General features: G+C 38.3%; 2 protein-coding genes across 2 annotated transcripts; one reads left to right on the forward strand and one right to left on the reverse strand.

The window, feature by feature from the left end:
* Positions 1-3,683: 3,683 nt before the first annotated feature.
* On the forward strand, positions 3,684-13,881 carry tbxa2r (thromboxane A2 receptor). The gene is made up of 3 exons (XM_029430409.1): positions 3,684-3,906; positions 8,438-9,316; positions 12,224-13,881. Exons 2-3 carry the CDS (start codon positions 8,519-8,521, stop codon positions 12,539-12,541), a joined length of 1,116 nt encoding a protein of 371 aa, XP_029286269.1. The 5' UTR covers positions 3,684-3,906; positions 8,438-8,518; the 3' UTR covers positions 12,542-13,881.
* A 2,069-nt stretch (positions 13,882-15,950) lies between these two features.
* gipc3 (GIPC PDZ domain containing family, member 3) lies at positions 15,951-25,149 on the reverse strand (the record flags this gene model as incomplete). The annotated part of the gene is made up of 6 exons (XM_029430133.1): positions 24,868-25,149; positions 21,009-21,194; positions 20,728-20,908; positions 17,700-17,809; positions 17,154-17,235; positions 15,951-16,105 (listed from the first exon to the last, which is right to left on the reverse strand). Coding segments are annotated over exons 1-6 (996 nt in total), but the record flags the coding sequence as incomplete, so codon positions are not given.
* Positions 25,150-25,427: the final 278 nt, after the last annotated feature.

A 25,427-nucleotide genomic window follows, 5' to 3' on the forward strand; every position in this document is an offset into this window, starting at 1 on the left:
TCCCTTGGTGTGCCGCTGTGTTTTCTGAGTTTTATAGCTTTAATGTGTGTCTACACCTCAAATAGTGACGAGCAACTCACAAGTCACACATTTTCACTTACATGTATATATTACATGTACAGTATGTTGTTTTTAAGATGTGGTCAATGTACCAAAAAGACAAATGTATTGTCTCAAACAAAGCCATCTTGAAATGAACACATCACAGGTGGATCTATAAGCTTTAAGCTCCACCACTGTGTCATTCATCTTGCTTGCCAACTAACTCTGCGTTGAGGAATTGGAGTGGCAACATGAGGACATTAGCACCTGACCCTTAATGCAATTAGTTGCCAAATGGACCATTTTGGAGTTCAACTAAGCAGAACCTGTCTGTTTGTTCCCAGCAGCTGGACGCTTCCTTTCAGAGGTGGGGGGGGGGGGCGGACAGCAAGGTTACCACAATCTTTATAGATTGCCTTGTTGATGGTGATGTCATTCTTCTGAGTCTTGTTTGTTTTCTTCTTCTTTACTTTTATGTTATCATGATTAGGCTCTCTAGACTCATGTTAGTATTTTATTTGCTTTCGTTTTCTGTATTTGTAGAGCTTTTGTGTATTTATGTTTTCTGTATTTGCACCATATTTTGGTTGTGTTTTGTCAGTTTGCAGTGTTTTTTTCCCTCTAAATTATGCCCATGTGTTGTCAAACTTGGTGTTTTCAGATGTTTTCTTTATTTGCTTGTGTTTTAGCTATTTGCATGTGTTCTCTTAAGATGCAGTTTCTTCATCTTCCAGGGCCATTGCACACCAACACCCAACACCTGGCAATGTCTAAGCCACTTTACATTATAGTTTTGGAGTGAGAAATATCGGCTTAGTGTGGAAGGAATGTTAAAACACGGAGAAGATGTGACATTTCAATTTAGCCAGCTTTGTGTGAACATGGTCTCAGAGGTCATAATATTTACAAAAACATTCAGAGCAAAACATATGTCATCTGAACACTATACGCTTGAAATGGTAACCACTACATTAGATTCATGTATACGATAGTAGGAGAAAAATGGTGTTTGGTCTGTTTGTTGCTTCAGCATGTCTCTAATCTTAGCTTTACTGTACACTGCATCTGTTTTCTCCCAAACGTCTTCACTCATATACGCAGTGTATAAATCCCAAAGGATCGCTTAAGTGTAATAAATTGTAGTTATTCGGACACCCATCATTTCACTCATTATCTCAAACCCTTTCATCTACCACATGGGGATGGAATGTCAGTAGCGATCTTGTAGGAGGAAAAACATTCACTTCAGTGCTTCAGTGCTTTAATTTTGTGTGTGTTACAGAGTTTAGTTTTTGTTTAGTTTTTCTCTTTTTGAAATGATAACAAATGGATTCATCTACATTTGTATATGTAAGGGAATACATGCCAAGAAATAAAGCAAATAATACAATACAACACAATAACTGACAAAGTGTCAAGATAAATGTATTTTAAAAGAAACCCTGAATGATTCATTACATGGTTAATGTATTGCCTTATTGTATATTAGATTTTATACCTCACAAAAAGTGATGTGTGATGCCCCGTAATCTTTTGCATCACTCATCACAACCACATTTTCTAAGATTTATCAAAACTCATTGGTGGGACATTGATTTCCACTTCCCAATATTCCCAGGAGGAAGCATATCTGTACTAATTTTATGCCATTTTAGATATATTTCTGAACCTAAAGAATAAAGGAAGAAATAATAATTAAGCCTGGAATAAATGAAAGAACATAAAACGTCTCCAGGTCAGCGTATGAAAGAAAACAGCTGAATCTTATATTGTGCCTCAGCTGAAAAATGATTGCACCACTTTTGCTGCTACTTGAGCATCAAATGATGGGTCTGTATCAGCGATCACACCAAGATTACAGGTGTCTGTCTTCCAATTGGCAAAAGGCTGCCCAAAGGAGAAGTAAGATTGCTCAAAATGACGGGCGTCGGCGGAGAAATTACAACAGTTTCTCACCGATGAAGATATTCCATCCACAGTCATTCTTGTTTACATTTTCAGCTGTTTTTGGACTCTCTCATGTTTTCCCTATTGTTTTCCCAGATTATGATTGTGATTTAATGGCCAGTGTTCCAGTGGCCGCCTTATGCTCTTATCAGGGAGAATTTACGAGGCTGCTGGTGCTTGCGAGGCTAGCCAAACTGTTACTCTTCAGTTGTTTCTGTCCCACTGATTACACTATTTAATAAATGAGGAGCTATTTTGACTTTGTGGTTTGTAATGCAAACGGTTTCTACACTGTGGTTCATTGTTTCATGCACTTCTTTCACCACAATTGACCAAATGAAAGTTACTGACGATGGAACTTCCTCTTAATATTTGTTGGTGTGTGCGTCTGTGTGTATGTGTGTGTGTGTGTGTGTGTGTGTGTGTGTGTATTCATGTGTGCTGCAGTAGAGCAGAGCCAAAGGAAACGCAGCTATTATCTAGTCTTTATTGTTAGACCTTTGTCGGTAGAAAAGAGATAATAGAGGACAATTGCCCGTTGTTGTTCATCAACAAATAGCTAAACCACGCAACACCCCCTAACACCACAAATTGTGTTTTTTACATTTTGGTTTGTGTATTGATTTAACAAGCGAGAAACAAGTTAAATAGTTTAAATGTATTTCTTTTTTACTTGCCTGGCTAGTTTTTCCTCCCCTGCTTACAATCCTTATGCAAAATTAAAGCTAATCGCCTTCCCCATAGCTGGATACTTAACGCAGTATGAATGTTCTCATCTAACTCTCACTTTTTTTTACTCTCTGCAAGAAAGCCTATAAGTGTATTTAATCTAGTTTCTAACTATTCTTCGTTTACTTCAAGTCTACTGATGCACATTCAGCAAACACACATTGCAGTTAACTGTTACACCATTTTACTCAAATGTTATATACATTTGTGGACCTATATCTATTCATCAGCAAATAACTTGTATCATTAATAAAGCTCTCTCTTTATCTACCGTCATTCCTGCTAGATTCTCCTTGTAACCGGCCTGCACTTAGCTGTAAGTGTTTGGCAGCTTTGATCCACATCTGCACTGCATGTGTCTATCTGAACAAGCCATTCAGTGTTATAAACTGTGAAAAGGCCAGATTCTACGTAAAACTTGAAACCAAAGAAATAAAAACATTTGCTGATGGCATGTTCAGCTTTTTCCAATTGTAGAATAGTCTCAAATCGAGTTGCTTGCTTAAGTCTCTTCTCTGACATTAATTAGTATTAGAAGAATGATTGTTGTACTGCCTTTGTTGACTGCTTTAATGCAAATACATAATAGCTACCAGCCTTAAAGTTTTCAGATAATATACTATGAGGCTAATCGATTTTATTTCAAGTTTTCACATTTGGAGAACTGTAGCTGTTCATACCCATATGTGCTCAGTGCAACAAAAGAAAATAAATACTATAAAACGTCAAATTTAATTGACCCCTTTCTACAGCTTGAAGAAATGCTGACACATGTAGAAAATTAAATAGATTTTAATACCAAACATGAGGCAACCCCTGCTGTGCACAACATATTAACATTAGTTTGATGCCTTACAACTTTTCTTTGTTGCGCATTCTCTTGCCTAAAACACTGTGTGGTGTCTTCCCAGTGCCCTTCCCCTTTTTGTCTTCCGGGGAAGGGCAGAGGAAGCCTGACTAGCGGGGGAGAGGTAGAGTGTCTGAGCTGCGGGGGAAGAGAGTATAGAACATTGAGGGTTACTGCTAACAGTTTGCTGTAGTACTTCATATACTTTAATTCCATCATGTTTCCCACCTCTTCCTGTGACTGTTGTTTGTGTTATTCATCTTACACATGAAGAAAGATGGTTTGGAGTAGTGCAAACTTCCCAACTTAGAGACAACTTGGTCCTTGAAAGTGCTTCTGTGGTAAGATACATTTTAATTACTTCGTAAACAACTTTTTGAAAAATCCATGTTTAAATTGAAGTAACATGAATGATATCTGGAATCTATCCCCTGTTGATAAAGTTTTTTGTTTTAAAGGCTCATTGAAGGATTCTTATTTGTCAGGGCACTGAGTAGAAGTTGCATTTTGTCAACTTTAATTGTTTTGTTTTGTTGCTAACGATTTGCAAATGTAAATTAAAGCATTAAGCATAACAGAAAGCTGCTCAGTGTAGTGCTGATTAAATAAAGACAAACACACTTTGGGTTACTATAATGTAATGATTTAACTTTGTTTCACCGTTTGAAAGAACAGTGATTCAAACTAAACTAAGCATTTACTTGCGTGTAACGGCTAATACATGATGTCAACATTTCGAGGCTTCATCGATGAACTCCCTCTGCACATGTTAAAATAAATCAAAGCTTGACCCATGTGGGAGAATTATTTGGCAGAAACTAAAACCTTTGACCCTGTATTCCTGGGTCATTCATTCTGAAAGTCAGTGATGTACAGCAGCCTCTGTCCGTGTGATGACCTCTGCTTTGTGACCCATACAGTTGGTGTTGAATAAGATATTGCTTGAAATGTGGACTTTGGTATTCCTAAATCAAACATGCACAGTAATATGTGCAATCTATGCTCTTAAACCCAACCTCTTACTCTCCAGTCAACACCTTTTTGCCTAAGTGCCAGCTCCAAATCTTTATGCCAGACTTCTTGTTGGTATACACATCAGATATTTGTAAAAAGAAAGATATTCTAGGGTCTTTCAGTTGAAATAATGATTAAGAAGACCCACAGGCTGTGACATTTCTGTTTTATTTGTTTATCTCACTAAAAGCACAAATGCAAAATCACTTTATTGGCCATGTAGACTGAATGCAAAGTAATTTGGCTAGGGTTTGTTTTTATTATGTCTCATATTTATTGATCGCTTTCATGTGTATGTCAGGGACATTATGAATGCAGGTGTGTAATACGAACAACGAAAACAAATGATCATAACGTTTTACTAATGGATTGAGCAGGATATCAGTCGACTATTCCAGAGGTTTCAAAATGTTTTCATTTCAAGCAACTACAAGTGTAGTAATTACTGTTTTGCACCATAATCTGTATTTGAATGGTGTCTTGTGGAAGCCAATCTGTTTACCAATAAAACCAATAATACCATTTTATTTTTGGAAAAGATCCCTGGCTGTTACCCAATCCTCTCGACACATATTTTGCACACACATTGCATTTTCCATGGCATACAGTAACATGCACTTCCTGATTATTTTTCTGTGGTTTTCCATTAGTTTGAATAGGAAACCACTGGACTGTCTCAGTGAAGCAATACTGGATATGACATATTGATTTTAGATGCTAACAGGCTCTTTGGTCTAATGGCACACTCAAAAGGTTTTCAGGGTCATACAAGAGCTGGCGCCTGTCTCCTCCTTGTATTCTCTAAGGTATGGAAGGACCTGTTAATAGCGTAGTTAGCTTTTAGCAGAAGATCTAAAGGTTTCTCTCAATTTATGTTTTCAGCCTTTTGGGAATACGTGCCAATTAGGCCAACAAAACCCTGCTGACCCGGCTATAGAGTGCTGCAGGAATGACGTATTTTGTGTGATGTAACCCGGAAGTTAGCATCACATTGGTTATTTCAACAAAAAGTCAATAGGATTTTTCCACTGGATTTTAGATCAAACAAAGATTTATGATGCTTATAAATTAGGATAATCTTTGCAGATGAAAACCACTTTTATGATTTTTGAAGCGTAAATGCATTCCCCTAAAGTAAAAATCTAATGTCTACATAGGAACTACATCTTGTCGCATGACTTCACGTCACAATCGCTCAGCTAAAGGCGGACTCGTGTTCGACATGATGATATTTAGTAGTCTCATTAAGCCGCTTGTTAGAAACCGCCTTTTTTAAGACACATAGAATAATTAAAATCTCTTAAACTTGTGTTAACTATGGACCTTATTTCAGGCTTTTAACCAAAAACTCATTGACTTTGAGACGAGGGATCCGGAAGTGCTCCACAATGGATGAACACAGCAGCAAATTTCCTCTTAACTCATATCCACTTTGTGGACTCCAATAGCTAGAATAGAATCGAATATAAGATCAGTTTCTTCAGAAATATATGTTACCTCTCATTTAGTTTTTGTTAAATTAGAAAGTTGATCTTCTGCCAACATGGTCCAAAAAACGCAAAAGCTGGCATGTATGAAGTCCTCATAAACTGTAGAACTACTGTCTGAATAAGGGTTGAACCCAGGACTGAAATAACAGTTCTCAAGGACTGTTAAATTTAAGTTAACTTTAAGACTTTTTTTTTTTATGAGCTGGAAATTATATATGGGATTTCAACACATTTTCCCCCCACTGTTATTAGATTGTTCTTTCTCACTCTGGAGACGTAAATTCAAGGGTGAGCCAGGCTAAAAAAAGACACCTGTTAGTTTTGTTGTGGTGCAGTTGAACCGTCAGATGTTTTTTTCCGGAAAACTACCAGCGTGTGTAAATGTGCATCATGTAAAAATGTGCAATGCAACAATGTACAAAGGCATCTTCACACAGCATTGTGCATTGTGCCTAACTTTAATTTATTTTTTCAGTTTGTTATTACGTTTCTCTATGTTTAACACTAATATACAGGAAGATATGAGCGCAGCAATAAGTGTACGAACTTGATGCAAAAAGTGGGAACCAATCAAATAAAGTATGTGCTGCATGTGCATCCTTCTAAAAAATGAACATAAACATGTTACCCTCACTGCTTAATGTCCTGTGCAGTCAGTGTGAGTTAAAGTATGAAAGAAAAACAATAAACTCCAGGATGCCTGGATATGTGACAAAAAAAATCCTGCTTTATGACACAATTCCTCGTGTTGAATTTAATAGTTTCCAAATAAATGTCACTCACTGCCACTCAATGCAAAGTAGTACAGTTTTCAGTTCTATTTTGATCCATATTAACTTCAGCACAGTTTATTAATGGAAACATAATCCTTTTATTTGTTTATTTATCCTAGCTGAATTATGCTCATGGCCTCCAGTTTGCTTTCTTTTTTCTCTCTTTTCTTTGCTGACCTAATTTTCTTCTTCATTAAAATGTTATTGTATCTTGAAAAGAATTACACACGCAAATAAAAGTACATGAAGTGGCCTTAAACTTCTGTTAACTGATAAAATGAGGGCCATGAGCTTTGTTGATCCACCTACTTAATGGGAATGAAGTATCTTACAGGAAGTACTGAGATAATATGTTGAGAGATAACATCATAGAATTTAATATTTCCTGTTTATTCCTTTAATGTATGACAGGATGATATCAATACCCACATGATACACTAGCAAACAAATATTTTGCTTATGGAAAATTATGATTATTTATTTCCCGTATTTGATTTCACTTTACTATCCCGCCTAATGCGTAACTCCACTTGCTTGTAGCCAGTTTCATACAATCCATACATACAATACATTACAGGCTGATGGTGGCACTATGTGTCTATTGTAATATAATGTCATGTCATTTCCTCTTAGTAACTCTGTCAGTACTGTTCACATAACTGCATTTCCTGCAAGGAAATGACAGCTCTCCAACTCTCTGTCTTTATCGGTCTCTGTGTCACTCTCTCCATCTCTGTCCCATGCTGTATCTGTCTGTGTTTGTTTGTGTGGGTGTTGTAAGTGCTATATCTGAGCTGTTACATCGACTCTATAATGGTTTGCATGTCCATCGTAAAATGATACTCACTGTACTCCAAGATGCTTTCAAATAAAATATAGATTTTCAAAAGATAGGGTGTTGTTTTTTTTGTTTTAGTGAACCATTATTGTTAACATTTATTGTACCTACCAAGTAAATTGGTGAGATCTGGAAAAAACGCTACATTGCTAAAAATAATGAATAAATAGGCGTCCAACAGGGGCAGTCAGACGATCAGACATCCCCTGTGTCAGAGAGAGAAATGTTTGAAATAATTACAGAAACTGAAATTGTTTACAGCCCAATCTCCTCTTTCAACTCCTGCACAATGAAGAATTATCATCATCATATTGGAGTCTCACCTCCAAATAAAGTAATGTAGTTAATCTGGCTCGACTGTTGGCTTGTATGCAACTTTCTTAATCATCTGACCAACTCCTGTTTCTTGTATTGGACACTGTTTTAGCAATATACAACAGCCACGTTCCCAGAGCTCAGCAAATACTTTGGTGAATGCAATGTTATAATATCCAATGGAAATTATGGCAAGATATTCATTTTTTTTTTTTTTATAAACTAGCCCCACATGACTCTAGAAAGCATGTATAGAAATTCAATGGGTGAATTCAAACTCAATTTCAGCACAAAAATGCCATGAAGGCTGCCACATCTGAAGTGCAACAAAACCAGCCCAACTCTCACAGTAGATCATTTATTATGTTGTTCTTTCCCTTTGCTCATTTTATTTGTATTATATGTTCATCAATGTTTCACTTTTTTTGTTTTTACTTTCAAGGTCGAAGACAGAAATTAAATTCTTCACACTGGTATTGTCTTGAGTCGTCTGCAGTCAACGACCCCACACCGGCTGACCACCATGAATGCCTCCGCCATGCCACCTGCCAACAACACCCCACTCTGCTACTCCATCAACAGCCCTCCATTCAGGTACCAACCCACCATCGCCTCGGCCTACTTCTCATCCATCTTTGGAACATTAGGTCTCATCTCCAATCTCATCGCCTTTGTAGTTCTACTCAAGTCCATCCTGCGGACACATAGCCGCTCACGCTCCACCTTCATGATTTTCCTGGGTGGCCTGGTGGTCACTGACTTCATGGGTCTTCTGGTCACCGCCTCCATCGTGGTATCTTTCCATGTTACGCACTTTAATTGGCGGAAGTTAGATCCAAACTGCCACTTCTGCAACTTCATGGGTATGTCCATGGTCTTCTATGGACTGTGCCCACTGCTGCTTAGTGCCGCAATGGCCGTAGAGCGCTTCTTTGGCATCAACCATCCATTTGCACACTCCACCAGAATGCCCAAGAGCCGAACAGTTTCCATGGTGCTGATGGTGTGGTTGATGGCAGGCTGCATAGCTTTGCTTCCCCTGACGGGTGTTGGGAGCTACCACATGCAGATGCCCGGCTCCTGGTGTTTTTTCAACATCAGCTCTACGGGAAATAACTTTGCCTTCTCCCTGCTGTTCTCTCTGGTCGGATTGATGTGCATCGCTGTGTCATTTTTGCTTAACACTGTGAGCGTCGTTACCCTGATCAAGGTGTGTTGCGGAGATGATAGGACCCAACGTCGTAGAGATCATGAAATAGAGATGATGGTTCAGCTCATCCTCATCATGGTCATCGCTTCTATCTGCTGGTGCCCCCTTCTGGTGAGTTTGCCCATTTTAAATAAGTAAGCCCGATATGTGTGCGTGTAATATGTTTAGGACTGGTTTTGTGGACACTTCACACTCTTCCCTGTTGACAGTGTGTTGTGTGGTGATAAAACCCATGGGTGAATGTGCCTTCTTTGGCCGTTTATCTTCACATTTTTAGCAATTGGCAATAAACGTATTTGAATTTCTACCAGAAAGCCATAAAACACAATCCTTTCATAGCCTCTGTCTTTTTATCTCACACAGATTTTGATTATAATTTAAAAAATACAGTCAGCTATAATTTTGCAAAGCACTTTGAGTAATGGTGTCATCCATTACTCCGGTTATTATCAGTGATGCCCTTCAACAGTTTAAACCATAATAAGGCATCACAAGGTTCTCAGTTCCTTTTCTCCACTCCCCCTCTATATGCTTCATTTCTCCTTAGCAATGCAGCTTCCTAACTAGTTGATCTGAAAGCCCTGTGATCTTATCCTGGATCAGATAGTCCACTTAACGCTTTAGTTCAGATGTGACATCTCAGCTTTAGAGCACGGGCGAAATTGGTTCCTTTTAAGGTAAAACTCCAGTTTATTATAAATTGGATTTTACTTTGGTAGATCTAACTATCGGTTCTGTCTGTTTTAACATTGCATTCACCAATGTAATCGCTGATAAGATGGCAACATCACTAACAATATGTCCAATAATCATACAGGTTGAAAACTAATTAACTGCGTTAGCCAAATTTATTTGGAGAGAAAATGAAGGTGAAGGTAGAATTAGGTAGAATATATTGTAAACATCTCTACAGCATGACTTCCTTTCAACTTTGATGTACTGCACTTACATGTACAACTAGTTGTATGCATTCATGGAGTTTCCTTGTAATGAAGGATTGTTAGCAGCATTATGGTAGCAGCTAATCTGGCAAAACCTTTTTTTTTCACTACCTTTGAATTTATTTTAAGGATTTTTTGCTAAATTCTGAGATTTTAGCAAATTACAGTCCAGAATAAGACCAATGGGACAAGCATAAAAAATAAAGCCCAAGTTGTAATAAACTGCTGTTTTCCTGAGATCTGTCTTCTCATTGTTCTGCTGGAGGATTAGAAAAAAACTCATAAATGTTAAAGCAATATGAAGAATTTACTCCAATCTACTTAATCTCCACCCATCACACCTCTCTTCTTTGTCCCTCCTTCCTTTGTGTCTTGATCAAAAACATTTCTTTTGATAACTGCTCAACATTATGTCAAGAGATTATAATGTATGGATCTGTAGTTAAAATAATACTGTACAATGAAACCTCCCACGTATAGATGTTTTTGTCTTACTGTATATGGAGACAATCCTGGTGAAATAGATGGGATCTATATGTTCCTTTCAGCCCAGCATGAATTGACATCTACCACACTCTCTTTTTTGAGACCACCTAGGGACTTTAAATTGAGCACATCAGACTAAGGAACAGAGTGCCTGTCTGGAGCACAGTTTTTTCTGCAATCCTGTCTAACCTCAGTTGTGTGACACCCTGCACAGATACATATTCTGATGAGCGTGGTGACTGCTGATCCTCTAAAAGATGAAATTGTTTTGTTCTCCATACGAATGGCCACCTGCAATCAGATATTTGACCCCTGGATATACATCACGTGTCAAGTGCGAGCAAAGGGTAAAAACAAAGACGTCAAAAGGTTGTTCTCACCCCCAGTGTAAAGGTTACTCGATGTCTTGCAGCTTCCAAACCATTACCCATAAACTCAGAGTTTCATAGGAAGCATGATTCATAGTGCAGCCAGTGTCTCATCTCAGTTTTGCTGCTGCTTTGTAAACTTCATTCCATTCATAGTCATTTACTAAACAGTTCACTTAAAAAGACTCAGCCCATTGTCATGATTGTTTATTTCCCTTGTGCCTGCTTTCATTCCCTGAAACTAACACAGATGATATATCTTCCAAGACTTCATAGCTTAACACTCTGCAGTTTTGTTTAGTTCCTCAAACATTTCTTTGAAGCAGAGCTAAAGATATCTTTTGAAAGAGTGAAACATCACAGAAGTTTTCCGGGTTCAGTAAATGTATCACTCCTGAAAATTGCAATCTTGCTGCAGTAACTTATCTAGCTTGAAATAACCTGTTGCCAGTAAGCAAGACCGTGAAAGCTACCTTCTGTGAAAGTGGAAGTTAGCCTCTAAGATAACTTCCACCGTTGACAATTGTGGCTCTTTGATTGTTTCAGCCTCTGGAGCAGCTCTGCATCTAAGAAAAGTTTGCCTAACTAAAACTGTGGTTTGCACTTCATCCCAACACTTGCATGCAACAGTTTTACGATGAAGTGGATTTATGTAACTGTTTCCTCGCACTGCTCGGGTGTAAACCACAGTAGAACTGTTTTTTTGGCACAAGCTGAATTTGGAACAGAGGTAACAATATGCCAATTTGTCATTCTTTAAAGAGCTTGTTAGCATGTTTCCCCCCACAAGAGACTGCTGAGCTAATGCTAATAAGGCTATGCCTCACATAAAATGCTGCAATTTTAGTAAAGCAAGGGGGATAATTATGTTGCACCTGCCACTGCCTCAGGACAGCCATGGCAAAATGAGTCTAGCCATTCCCACTCAGTAGACTTAGCACATGTGTATGTGTCTGTGTGCATTTGCAATATTAACCAATTTCTTCTTTTTCCTCTTGTTCTTTACTTCTAATCTCTCCCTCCCAATCTTTTCAACTTTTAATTTGTTGTCTGTTGTAATTGTCTTTTCTCCTTTGCAACTATTTGACTTGCTCTCTTTAATCCTCCAATCCCATGTCATCTCATTCCTCCCCCACTCCTTTCCACCATCATTTTTTTCCTGTCTTTGCCTCTCATTTACCTCCCTCTTTACCTCTACCTCACTTCCATCTCTTCCACACCAGGTCTTTATTGCCCAAACTGTGCTGTCCGGAGTGCCCCTCCAGATCAAATACCTACTGCTATGGTTACGCTTCGCCACTTGGAACCAGATCCTGGATCCGTGGGTATACATCCTGTTCCGAAGGGCGGTCCTTAGGAGGATCAACCCCCGCCTCAACTGGTCTCGCGGCTCCATCATGACCTTGTACCCGTCTTTCAGTGATACCGTCAGAAGGTTCACACGATCGTCACTTGGGAGCAGCTTGGGACCGGATGAAAAAGAAGAGACACGGAAATCCAATGTAATGCCCCCATCTACACCACCACCCGCTTCTCCGTGATTGTTTGGATTTGAGTTGTTGCAACAGACTGAGTGACATCACTGTGGTTACAGAATGTGATTGACTGTGTTTTCAAGCTCTGATGAGTTTTCATGTTAACTGTGGCCAGGATAAGAAGCAGGATTGCACCAATAATATGAAAGAATGGAATTTTGTTATTTTATTGTATCCCACTGAAATGTTTAGCAGTATTAGCAATGACACTTAGTGTAGTATAGTATATAGAGAGAGCAGGGGCTGACTATGGATACAACCTGTAACCACTGTACATGCAGAAGGAACAGTTGATCCCAAGAGCAACTAACACTGATCCTAATCTTGTAGAAGTGCCTAAAAGTGAAGATATTTTGACTAAAATGAAATGTAGCTTAGGCCTCCAAACACTTTCCATTTGAACAGTGTATACAATACTTTACAATGTATTTTATTTGTGTTGAATGTTCTGATGATGCATGCGAATCAAACTATACTTTCTAGACCCTAAAATGATCAGTTGTGAACTCATTAATGGTCGCATCTAGGTTTGGTAGAAGAAGAAAAAAAGGAAAATAAAGCGATGCCAGTGTGAAAGTCATTATTTCATTATTGTAACAAAATAAATGTTGACGCAGACCCTGCAAATGCAAAGTTTCTGTTGTCAGTGGTAGACTAATCTTTTCCACTGTCAACTTCAGAAATGCAAACAATAATGTAACAGTAACAGTATTCATTTGAGATTTATTGCTGCATGAAAGGTCATATTTACATAAATAGTTTGAAATCCCTATCTGATAAATAAAAATGATGCCTGACTCTACTAGAATGAAGATCTGAGAAAGTGTAATTGTAATTGCGAAATTAAGATTTAAGTGACCTCCTATCTTTGACAGTGTTATATAAATGTGTCATATTACTTGATAAGTAATGCTATCACTTTCTTTATTTTGGTTTGGCTACCTTACATTTCTAACACATATTTTCTTACATACCGCTGTTTGTGTTTAGCCATGAATGTAGCTTTATGTTGGGAGATAACACCCTCTGAGAGTTCTGGATTACAGTTGAAAGGTAATTAATGTGTGCAGTTCAAATTGATGAAACATATATTTTAAACATTCAACAAAAGAATGTCTTTAAGTGGGACATTTCTTTTAAGTAGGCCGAAGTGCATAAGGTTAAGTGCAAGTGTTACTAAGGGTAAGTGATACAAATTATGCTTCAATTTGAGTGAACTGATCCTTTTAGAAAGAAGCGTACTCAATTATTGTACTTGTCTTTGAAACATGTATTGTGACTGACTTACCACACAGTAATGAAATCCAATATTTCCATCTGGAGAAAGTAAAATTTTCATATTTGAACAAAGTTTAGTGTGCTTACTTTGGTTTTATATTTAAAAATGTTTTCCTTTGTACATATTTCTTATCCACACTCTCTTACCTTTCCCCTGGGCTTCACTGCAGTGCTAGTAAAACTGTTATTATTGCTGCATCTCTGAGATGTTTAACTAAAACGTCAAGTTGCCGTCAACTGAGAAGGTATGATATCATAGGTTATGATGACATTGAACAGGGAGTGGGGGATGATACAGTTGTTGGATGAATCCATATTCAGCCTGATCATTTGGACAGTGCAATGTGGCTGTATTGTAATAGAGAAATACACTATAATATAATGAAACTAAAACAGTCATGTCTTGCTTTATGATTACTCAGTCACCCATCTATTCACACAGATCTGCTTTGAGCATTGTGTTATCACTCATATCAGTCAGAATGTGCTAGACAGAAATGGCATGTGTTTGTATATATAAATAAAGGATTAGTAAAAATGCAGAACATCCAAAATCTTTCAAATGGGCTTTTCTGGTAAACACACAGGCTTGACAACTAGATTCAACCTTTTTACAATTTATGTCAAATGTGCCATGCATTTATTAGGTCTACATGAAGAGATGCAATCATATACAAAGTGATAAAACAAAACATCATCACTGATGGAGCTGAACCAGTGTAGCCAGAATGAGTGAAGTTAAGTCCGACTGCATTTCAGTGTTTACTTACTTACAAGCATTTAAATAATATGACTTTATACCTTGTTCACATTGTTCGGTGAGACAGAAAAGATATAACTGTCAAACTCCAACATGTAGTTTGATTCTTCCTTCTTTTTACAGTGAATGCTCTCCAGTGCAGAGAGAGCAGCCAATTGAAACTAAGTGATAAGTGAAGTATAAAGACTGCAACAATCTGGTCAAGTATATTTACATTCTCTCCTTAAAACAAACCGGAAGAGTTTCCTGTGAACTTATGGCAAAAGTTGGAAGAAAGTGAATATGTGACGGAGTGATATTTTAGCATGACGATGATGAGCATTTTTTTTTCCAATCAAAATGGTTTACGCATGCACAAGTTATCTTTATTTAGGGGTTTTTTTAATCATGGGAATTGTGGCCTTGGTTCCTGTTTGACAGTAATGATCATGTAAGAACATTTCAGATAACAATCTTGATTAATGTGTTCAAATTCAGTTCAAATCCAGTTCAAATTCAGACCAGTCACTGAGAGGAATGAGAATATTTCAATTGCAATTTCATTCTGCACTGGGGCCACTTGGTTATTTCAAGAATAATTCTATATGAATATAATGACAACCTGTTTGCAAACATATTTTAACTCATGAATCATGCATGTAGAGCTCTAACTTCATTTGGTTATTGGTAATGAAGAAGTAGTAATACATTCTGACTTTGGGATGACAAAAGCATTACGCCTTGTTCCTCTCCTGTTTCCCCCAGTGGGTCTGCATCAAAGGAACAAGGTTTACTGTAGTTAATTCCTTATCTAACTTCCTTGATTCCTAGATGGCTGGCTGATTGGTCACTGTTTTGCAGTTGTGTTTCCTGACACATTGTGAACATATCCTTCACGTAATGGTGTATATGCATGTATGCAAAGGGAGCCCTCAGAACCTTTATGTCAACTTTTTTCAAAATAGGAATCAGCTTGTTTTTTGTGAACCAGCAAATTGTACACTCAGTGTGTTTCCTCAACAAGATCATCAGCTAAAGGCCCCCACCATCAAGACTCATTTTAATCGTTGAGTCGATTAACTACAGTGCAACTACACTGCAATGTTCTGTGTTTTGTAAAGATTTGTCAAAATGATGATCCACTTATGGGCAAATTATTGTAATGTAACTGTAAGGAAATGGTTGAATTAATTGCAGTCCCTGACATGGTATGTGTATAAATATCTTTGTTGAAATGGTCTTCTGTGTGACTCTGTGTGACTCTGTGTGTCTCTGTGTGTCTCTGTGTGTGTGTCTCTCTCTCTCTCTCTCTCTCTCTCTCTCTCTCTCTCTCTCTCTCTCTCTCTCTCTCTCTCTCTCTCTCTCTCTCTCTCTCTCTCTCTCTCGTATATAGTAAATGTCTACATTATACCACTCTTGACAGTCCCCAATAGCTCCCCATACATCAAACAAAAACACATCAGGAAAAGCAAAATCTCCCAGAACTGAGTCCAAGGCCTCTGCAAAGTCATCGGGGTTCTTCTTGTCTTTTCCTGCTTCCACGATGGTGGTTGCTGCAGAAAAGAAAGGACGGGACAATCGAGGGTTAACTGTTGATAACTACTGCCAAATTCTGGTAGATTTTCTTTTCTCAGCATCCAAAGCATATCTTCTATAGACTGTCATGACATTTGGAAATTAATCATGTAATTTACATGCCAAAAAGCTAGTTTACTGTTTGACAATGAAGAATACATTGGCTGTTGCCCAGGATGGCTATGGGGATTCGGGAGCAATATTTGGATGAAAATATGCAACCAAACATATTTTTATACGATCGTTTTAGGACCCAGAGATAAAACAGGGAGAAGGGCAGATTGAGAAATCAGGTTAAATTAGGTCAGGCCACTGGCCTTAAAAGTCTGGGAATTGGGAATTGGCAAACTCGTATCATTGATAATGTTGATGGTCTGCACGTCTCAAGTTCCTGATTCTTACAAGGACATTCAACTTGGCGATGCCTCGCTCCTGTGCTGACAACACAATGAACTACAACTCCTTAAAAATATTCAGTTTGTTGTGATATTCAGTTGGAATAAAAGTAAATAGCCCACAAATGATGAGTTTTGTGTATGAATACTTTAATGTCATAAAGTTAAATCTTGACTTTAAATCTTAACTTTTTCTGGAGCTTTCAACCTCTTTTTACGGCCTTCCTCGGCAGGTGGAGCTGAGAATGAAATGATATGCATGACATCTCCATGAAAACTGACCTGAGTGAAAGATATACTAAAGGAAGTCAAAAGTAAAAAGAATTGAGGAAAATACTAGATTAACACACGTAACAGCTTCCTCCAGGTACATTTCATCATGAGTTTATTTGTGGAGAGTATAAATTCTGAGGAGGAATTTTCCTTTTATCGGGTTCAGGTCTGAAGTGGCCTGGCCTATCTCAGCATGCCAGAGAGGCAGTGAGCGAGGCAGTTTACCAGCAGCAAACCTCACTGACTCCACGATCTGTGTGCAACATCCATTCAGCATTGGCTCACGTCCTCATATCTAAACATGGATTTAAAGGGTATGTCTATTTAAAGGACACAAGTGTTATGTGGGTGGTCTTACCCAGCTCCAGATCTCTGATACCCATGTAGCTCTCCAGCAGGTCGTCCACTTTCTTGGTGGCACGTTCTTCAAACTCGTTCTGCTGACAGAGTGAACAGTACAAATATAAAGCTGTTAGTGGAAATGTAGTGGCGTTCACGCTCTAAATATGATGACACAAGCACACCTTCTCATTCCAAAACATGTACGAGCCAAGCATATCTTGGGCTATTGTTTATCACTTGTCTTTATGCTATATAAATACAGTATATCAAGTATTGCTGTCGAGTGTTGTACTATATTTGTCCCTTCTTGAAAAACTTTTCACCCTTCAAACTTTCTCCAAGGGATAGGGTGTGTGAATTCAAATCTCAGTTCATTGTAATGTGAAACATCCTGCATTGACATGTAGGAAGTTGAGAGTGAGACATTGTTCAATGAGGAATAACAGACATTGTGCGACTCTGTGTACGTGCTTGTAGGTTTTTGTGTGACCAAAGTCAACTGCATTCAGTTCAGGTTAGGTAATTTCCATTATTCAGTGTACCCCATGGGAATGAAACTCACCACTTCCTGAACTGTAGCAGCACCCTTCGAGCGAAGACGAAGCGTCTCTCTCCCGTTCACCATCTTGCCTTCTGTAGATTTTGGCGCTCTGGTCCTCATTCCAATCATGTCTAACCACACACACAGAAACACGATGCTAATTAAATACAGAAACACTTCTTTATGGGTTCGGGTTTCTGCAGAAGTGTCTCACCGTGTTCTACTTCGATCATTTCCAAAGAAACCAAAACACAGTATATTTTTCCCGGGAAGGACACATTTAACAGAGACCAAAGCAAAGCACCAAAATGTACATTCACTTGTTCTGATGTCTATTTCTTGTCAGATGACAAACCCTTCAACAGTTTTTACCTGGAGTGTTATTCATCAGTTCACCTGAGGGCACCCCACTACTGCTGTGTTTTACAACCTGAAATATTGTTTTAATAAGTAATACTTGCTGTGAGATGAAATGTCATGATATACAGTTATATTGAATACAGTTATAATCACATTTCATGGTGTAGTTTGTTGTGATCTTGTGTCCCAGCTACACAAAGACAGTGTTGAAGCCAATCGTGGTGTTGTGTTGTTATTGTTGTCTGTAAGTGAATGTGAAAATGTACGTCTATTTTCAGAATCTTATGTCACTGATTACAAAAGGGAATCAAACCCTTTCCTGAGGGATGTCAGAGGTCAGCATCAACTATGTCACATGTTAACCATGTGTGGGACTAATATTCAGCAACTGCTGTTAGTCCCTCTCTAAGTTACTTCCCTTTATTTAATCAGGTCATCTCAATAGTGTAGAATAGCTACAGCAGACTTAAAGCTTCCACATGCTGCTTATTGAAATTGAATATAAAGTAGCAGCTGAATCGTCAATGTGAATGTATCTGCACACCACATAGTATTCTTTCTCTATTATTTCTGACTTTTGGGGCCATAATGATGTACCAGCTCTGTTACATTCAGGGTTCTAATTAGTGTAATACATTATTTTACGCATGAAATCTAATCCATCGTACGCAGATTTGGCAGCCAGTTATCGTATGTGTGTTTCGTTTATTAAGCGATTTAATTCACAACCATGACAATTGTGACTGTCAGGTTTATACAAAGAAATGATGCGATGTGTTTCTGCTCTGCTAATCACGTATATCAGATATTAACCTGCTACATCTGTTTAACTGAAGGCCTGAGGACAGTTTACCCTGATGTTACTTACAAAACCAGCTTGTGGTTTGATAATAAACAGTGCACTTATTTTAAGGTTCTTTTTTTTTATAAAGATGTTCACTAAATGGTGTACGTGTGGTTTCTGTGGAGCTTATTTATCTTGAACACAGCAGCTCACAAAACAAAACTTTTAAGTCGACATAGAGGAGTTTGAACATCTACGGTTCCTTGAGTCACGAGAAATTAGCAAACTCAATCGGCTGTGCAGATAAAGATCGAAAGCTCCAGAACAAGGGAGCGAGTAAGTGGACCTTGAGATGAGATTGTTTTGCAACTATTTTGCTATCTCTTATAACATCAGCAGGCATGGGCACAATATACTAAGAGATGCTGATTGTTAACAGGAAATTAGCCGGTTGACCGTTGATTTAGTGTCCTGTGAGATAACATGTGTAGCTGTGGACAGCTGGACTCCAGCCCAGTCCACTTCATCCACTGAAAAGGGGACTTCCTTTTTCCTCTCCAAGTTTTAAACCAGATTCCATACACAAGCCACTTATGTACTTTTGACACATAAAGCATTTCTTGGAAATGAAAAGGGAAAAGGGAAAAGGGAGCATTTATGGTAAAAAAAAAGTCACAGATCCAAAGTGTACAACATGTTGCCTCTGTGTAAGAGCAGATTTATGTCATTGACAACAGGCTGGTTTTAGGTGATGTCCCATTACATTTTTTAGATTCAATAGTTTTCTCAGATTCTAATCTTAATATTTTTTCATTGTAACTATCAACACATTGCAGTAATAAATACAGCAAAAGTCAGAGAAGGAAGTCGAGCCAAGTCCAATTTTATTCCTGGCAGATAAATAGCTGAAATGTATATGAAGGTGTCTTTCCGGCTCTCTAGAAATAGCGAAAGTACAACACGTACAGTATTAGTATTAGTGTGTGTGTGTTTGCGTGTGTGTGTGTGCATATGTGTGTGTGTGTGTGTGTCTGTGTTTGTGGAGGTTGCTTCCAGGAGGTTGTTTCTGTATTCCTATAAAAGGTTTGCTTCATTTCTGTTCTACATTTCATATGCCTGGTGTTGAATTGTAAACAAACAAACAAAAACACAAGATATTGAAATACATTTTTGTGCAGTAGACAATCTATTTTTTGAAGGGCCTCGGTTTGTCCTGTGGTTGTGATGTGATGGAAAATCCCTCAAAGCTTTTTAATTTGGTCAGGGTACATGCACATGATTGAGAATGAAAACACAATTCAGTGACTGAATTTAAAGAGTTCCTTTCCAATGCACTGCATAATTATTTTTTCACAAAAACAATTTCCAAAATCACTCAGTTTGTTAACAAGAGCTGAATTCACTGACAACCAAAATCAGTTTGTGTGTGCTAAGAGTTTATTTGACTGACTGAGCCATATGTTTCTGTATACTTCTGCTTCTTATGTATTCTGAGAGCTTAGGATAATGAAAACAACACAACAGAAATGTTTATTTCCCCCTGGAGTATTCACTTCCTGGTTCTCAGAACTATAGCCCTTCTGGTTTTTTAAATAACCAGAAATTGAATTATACTGTGGAATGCAAGTGATTACAAGGTTCAGGATTTGGGAGAAATTAAAAATACAGGAATACAAGGTATGGGGGCAGCAGTGCCTTACTGTTTGAAATCATTTGTTTACCAGAATAACCTGCCTACGAAAAGCAGAAATGTACTAGAAAGTGAACCACATCTGTAAATGATGTTATGTTTGCTTTCAACCACCATGTCTGACTGAATTAGGAGTGGATGTTTAGAATTCCCAATCTTCATCTGTTCTGCACATGACAGTGAAGCCCAGTCACAGAGAAACATTTTCCACTCACCAAAGGCCTTCTTGGGCCCCACCAGGCGGAGCGTGAAGGGTATGCCTCGTGGTTGCTCTTTCAGCATCTTAGCCACCTCGTAGTGTCGACAGCCTACGATGCTCTGGTCATTGATGGCCTCGATGTGGTCACCAACACAGACTGTCTTCAGCTGGTCTATGGTGCTGTCTTCCTTTATCCTCTGAAAAAAATACAATTGAAGTGTTTCACATGTGCAGTTTGGAGCCTTCTACAAATTGAGGTGACAGGGTTCAGCTTGTTTAGCTCTGCTACTTGTTCACCTTGATGAAAGCATATCCAGCTCCATTGTCTGTGATAGTGAGGCCCAATGCATCCTCCGTCTTTGTCACCTCCACCTCCTTGGTCTCTCCTCTGATGTGAGCGAAGATGAAGTCTTCCAGTCCGATCTGCCCCCCCAGTAGCTTCTGCATGTCCACTTTGTGAGAGTTGAGGGTGCAGAACAGGATCTAAGGGGAGAAAATGGACCAAAAAGTTAATTATTTCTATTTGTATTATTATTATTTATACTAATATAATATTAGTCTTTATTAAACAAGGACCATGCATAAAAAAACATTAATCTCAAAAAGAGAAGAGCTCATTTATGCCAGGGTTAGTTATAAGATATGTTACATCTGTAGTCCCTGGGCACGTACACACAGAACCATCTACAGACACTAAAACATTTATTTACATGCAACCCCATTACAGTCTCTATCACACTAACAATTATACAGACACATTTACAAGCACACATCAACATATAAATACCAGCACCTTCATCCAGTACAAGTACAACTTTTAAAGTTTTTCTGTTAATAACTGAGCAGAAATCAACATCTCGAACACCTATGCAAAAGTGAAACACACACTGTATCTGAGTATTTATGATATGATGTCCACCCTCTGCACTAAAACAAGATTAAGACTCCACCAAATTTTCCATTTAGAAATATAAATAACATTACAACATTACATTTACCATTTCAAAGCACATTATTCAATTAGAAAAAGTGTATACTAATTAACTGTTTTAATTGCCCAATAATTCACTTCAACTTCAATTTGCTTTTGGTGAAAACTTCAAGTGTGTGTTGTTTGTTATGACATGTATTGATCATCCCTAGCAAGTTACTTTTTATATCGTGGATGAAATATGTTTTGAAAAACAACAATAATTTTCCTACCTATTTACAATACATGTGTTGGTTATAGTTTCTGTTGTAATTGTCTTCCTCCTGTTTTATTACAAGAGTGAATGGAGCCCATCAGAATTCCTTTAGCTGTGCTGTATAGAGATTAAACAGCAGAGGGCAGTAGAGTCAACAATTTGCTATTGTGGCCATTTTGTTATCAGCCATAATGTGACAACTCGTTAAGAGCCTTTGTGTATTTCAAGATGAATGTTTAAATCAGTCACAGCACACAGGCTATTTGATTAGAAATGTTTCTGTTCATGTTAGGGATTAAGTGCTTAAATTATGGTTGCTATCAAAGGATAGTGGTTGAATTAAGAGTGTCTCACAAAAATATAATAAGTAGCCGATATACACTTAAAATGAAGACCTTTTTTTTTTTACTAAACATCAAATCTGACAATCACACCATCTAATATCAGACATGTTTGGGAGAAAATGTGTCTAAAGAGAACAGCTTTTGCACATTCTGTATGCTGGAGTGAACATGTGACTTTCAAATAACATTTCTTCAAACTCTAGAATGTATAATTAGAAAAGCCTTTTTGTTTTTGTTTTGCAATCTGAAACTTGAGGTTAAAGTTTAAGTTTGACTATACAATCCATAATGGAAATTCAAGATAACCTGTGTGAACTGTTATCTCACTTGGAGTAGTTCCTGTTTTAGATAGCCAATTGCTCATAGTAATTCTCAGTCCAAGGTCTTCTTTGGCATCTCACTGTACTGTAACTCTATGTTGTATGCGTTCAGTCCAGGAGGTCAAGGGAAATGCTTTACCTCTCACTATCACTAACTAATTGCCTGTTATTTCCCACAGGAAGTCTTGTATCTTGAATTCTGACTGCAGTTCAAGGTCTTGTAGATATACATGCCGCTAAATAATATTTGCCAGAAAAAAACATTGGTTTAAGACTTATCAATGTTGATTTAACAGCAAAGCAGGCAAGACCAGACAAAAGGTGTGTGTTTATTATTATTTTCTAGTCTTCTGCATTATATGTAAACCGTTTCATAAAGTGACAGTAAAAAGTGACATTCTCTGACAAAATCTTAAAAGTCTCAAAGACTAAAAGATTCATTTATACTATTTATTATTATGTATTTGCTACAATGTAAGGCTGCAAGCCTATTAATAGTAATCCATCCGACCATTCTAAACTGTTTATTCTTTCAGGATGGCTGGTTTCTGATTCAATTTGGACAAGAGCATCTGAGAGTTACAACCTACTAACTCTTATTCCTCTGTCCACTCATCTAAAATCATTCTGGGTAAAATGATCAGCTAAATGTTTACACTGAAAATGCAATATCAAAAGATGAATACAAGGGTGTGTAAGTATACTTATTTGATGTGGTGGGATATCCTGGGTTAATGAACATAGGTTGTTCTGATATTTACATTTAGTTTAGGAATTGACTCTTGTGTAACACAAAGAAAAAACAGGGCAACACAAGAAACAGTTGCCTGATAAGATCATCAAGGTTAACTCCTATAAGAAGTACATTGGTCTACATCCGTTCATCTCCAGTAATTTATGTCCAACTGGGAATAATACACTGATAGAAAAAGTCTTCATGGTGGCCTTCATAACTATGCTGATAAGTATTAGATAAGGCCAATGTTGAATTGTATTGCTTTGTTACCATAATATACCGGAGGACCATGCAGAACAGCAGTGTATCTGTTCATGGCCACCATTATCCTTATTCTTTTTAAAGTGTATCCTCGTATTGAACTGCACAAACAACCACAGTTTAGTACACACAAAATGTGTACATGCAGAGGACAGAAAATTGGTTGTCTACATCTAAAGCCGTGCAACAGTCTTTCCTCAACTAACACTTTGCTACCACGTACACACTCTTTGATCACTCTACTGTTGCATCTTCTTCCAGCTGGTCTAGATAAACTTAATCTCAATGCCTGTATGAAATACAAAAAAAAAGTGTAGCTAGTGGAAAAGTCATTCAGTGACAGTCTGGGGCCTTTGGTTGTGTTGAGCATTGAGAGCAGTATCAGGCTGTGGGGGTGGTTTGAGCAGCCTTGACCTACCAAAGGTTTTAGTAGACTTCTCAGGATCTGCCTTGCAGCTGCCTGCTGTAACCTGACTGTATACCGCACCTTTGATCCCCTACTGTGCTATCAATTAATTGTTTAGTACCATAATCTTGTATAACCATTTTGGAAATATGATTTACCTGAAATTGACAATTTAATGGATCTAAAACATGGACAGTTCAGTCACTTCTTACAGCTTCTAGCTTTTAGATATTTAGGATAATGTAACTTCTTCGGGTATTTTAAATGGCAACTCCATTTTTACACACAAAGGTCTTATATATGTGAGCTTCACCTATACTCGGGACTGTCTCTGCCGTTGCTGCTTCTACACTACATAAAGGGAGTGCCCCTTTGAAAGGCTGTTTTTCCTTGAGTATTTGACCACTTTACCTTGGTTTCTCTATCAGCTGAAATGTAGCACTGCTGGACTTCCTGCTGATAATAATCTATCAGATTTAAAAGGAACAGTAATATTATGTAATTGTTAGTTATATTATTGATATTTGCATCAATGTAACTAAGCACCATAACTGAATTTGAATAGCTTGCAAAGCAACGTTTTCGTAACTTGCTTTTATTTTTGCTCTAAAGTCACTACCATTGCTTTGTCTTGTTGTTCTGTATTTGTTCCCATTATTAATCCTGGTCAAGGCGCAGATCACTACAAACTCTGGCAGACAGTAGTGAGGCCAAATGATCTTCAATAGTGCATCATGGAAAATAGCCTAGAATGGAAACCTAACACCTATTTGCATCTGGCCTACCAAACCAGAAATCCACCAGAATAACAAGAAATGCTTTGTCTTGATTATTTTGTCACAAAACTGGAAATGCCACTTCTTAGCCTAATCATTACATGCATTACAGGATTTGTTTTGTACCTCAGAGGGGGAGATGTTGAACACTTCAGCTATCTTGGCGTACAGCTCCTTGACGTTGGTGAATCCGTGGATGCGGCCTGTGGGACTCCCATGAGCCAGCTGGGTGTGGAAGATCAGCCTAGGTCTCGGGTATTCTGGTGGCCCTGGTGGTGGTGGTGAAGGAGGAGGAAGCGGAGGCGCTGTGGGCTCCACACACCCCTGGTTCTGGGCCTTCTGCTCCTCCATGGCCTCGGCCCCTGCTGCCTTGGAGTCCTGCGGGCTCATAGCCTCCCCGTTCTGCATCGGGCCCCAGCTCAGGTATGATCCTCCTCAGGGAGCCCAGGTGGTGCACTGCTCTGGCAAAGAAAGAAACTCTGTCCTTCCCCCCGCTTAGCTGACCAACCACCCAACCAAAAAGCCACCAGAGCTTTAGGGTGAAGAGCACAGATGAATTAGTGATGAGAGTAGCCTGGTAACAATAGCTGGTAGAGGCCAGCCAGACCCTGCTGGGTAGAAACCCAACACCCTTTGAGTTGAGGACTGTATGTGTTACACCTGAGCCTCTGGCAGCTTACGCAAAG

This window comes from Cottoperca gobio, chromosome 4, assembly GCF_900634415.1.
Source record: "Cottoperca gobio chromosome 4, fCotGob3.1, whole genome shotgun sequence".
NCBI classification, from domain to species: domain Eukaryota; kingdom Metazoa; phylum Chordata; class Actinopteri; order Perciformes; family Bovichtidae; genus Cottoperca; species Cottoperca gobio.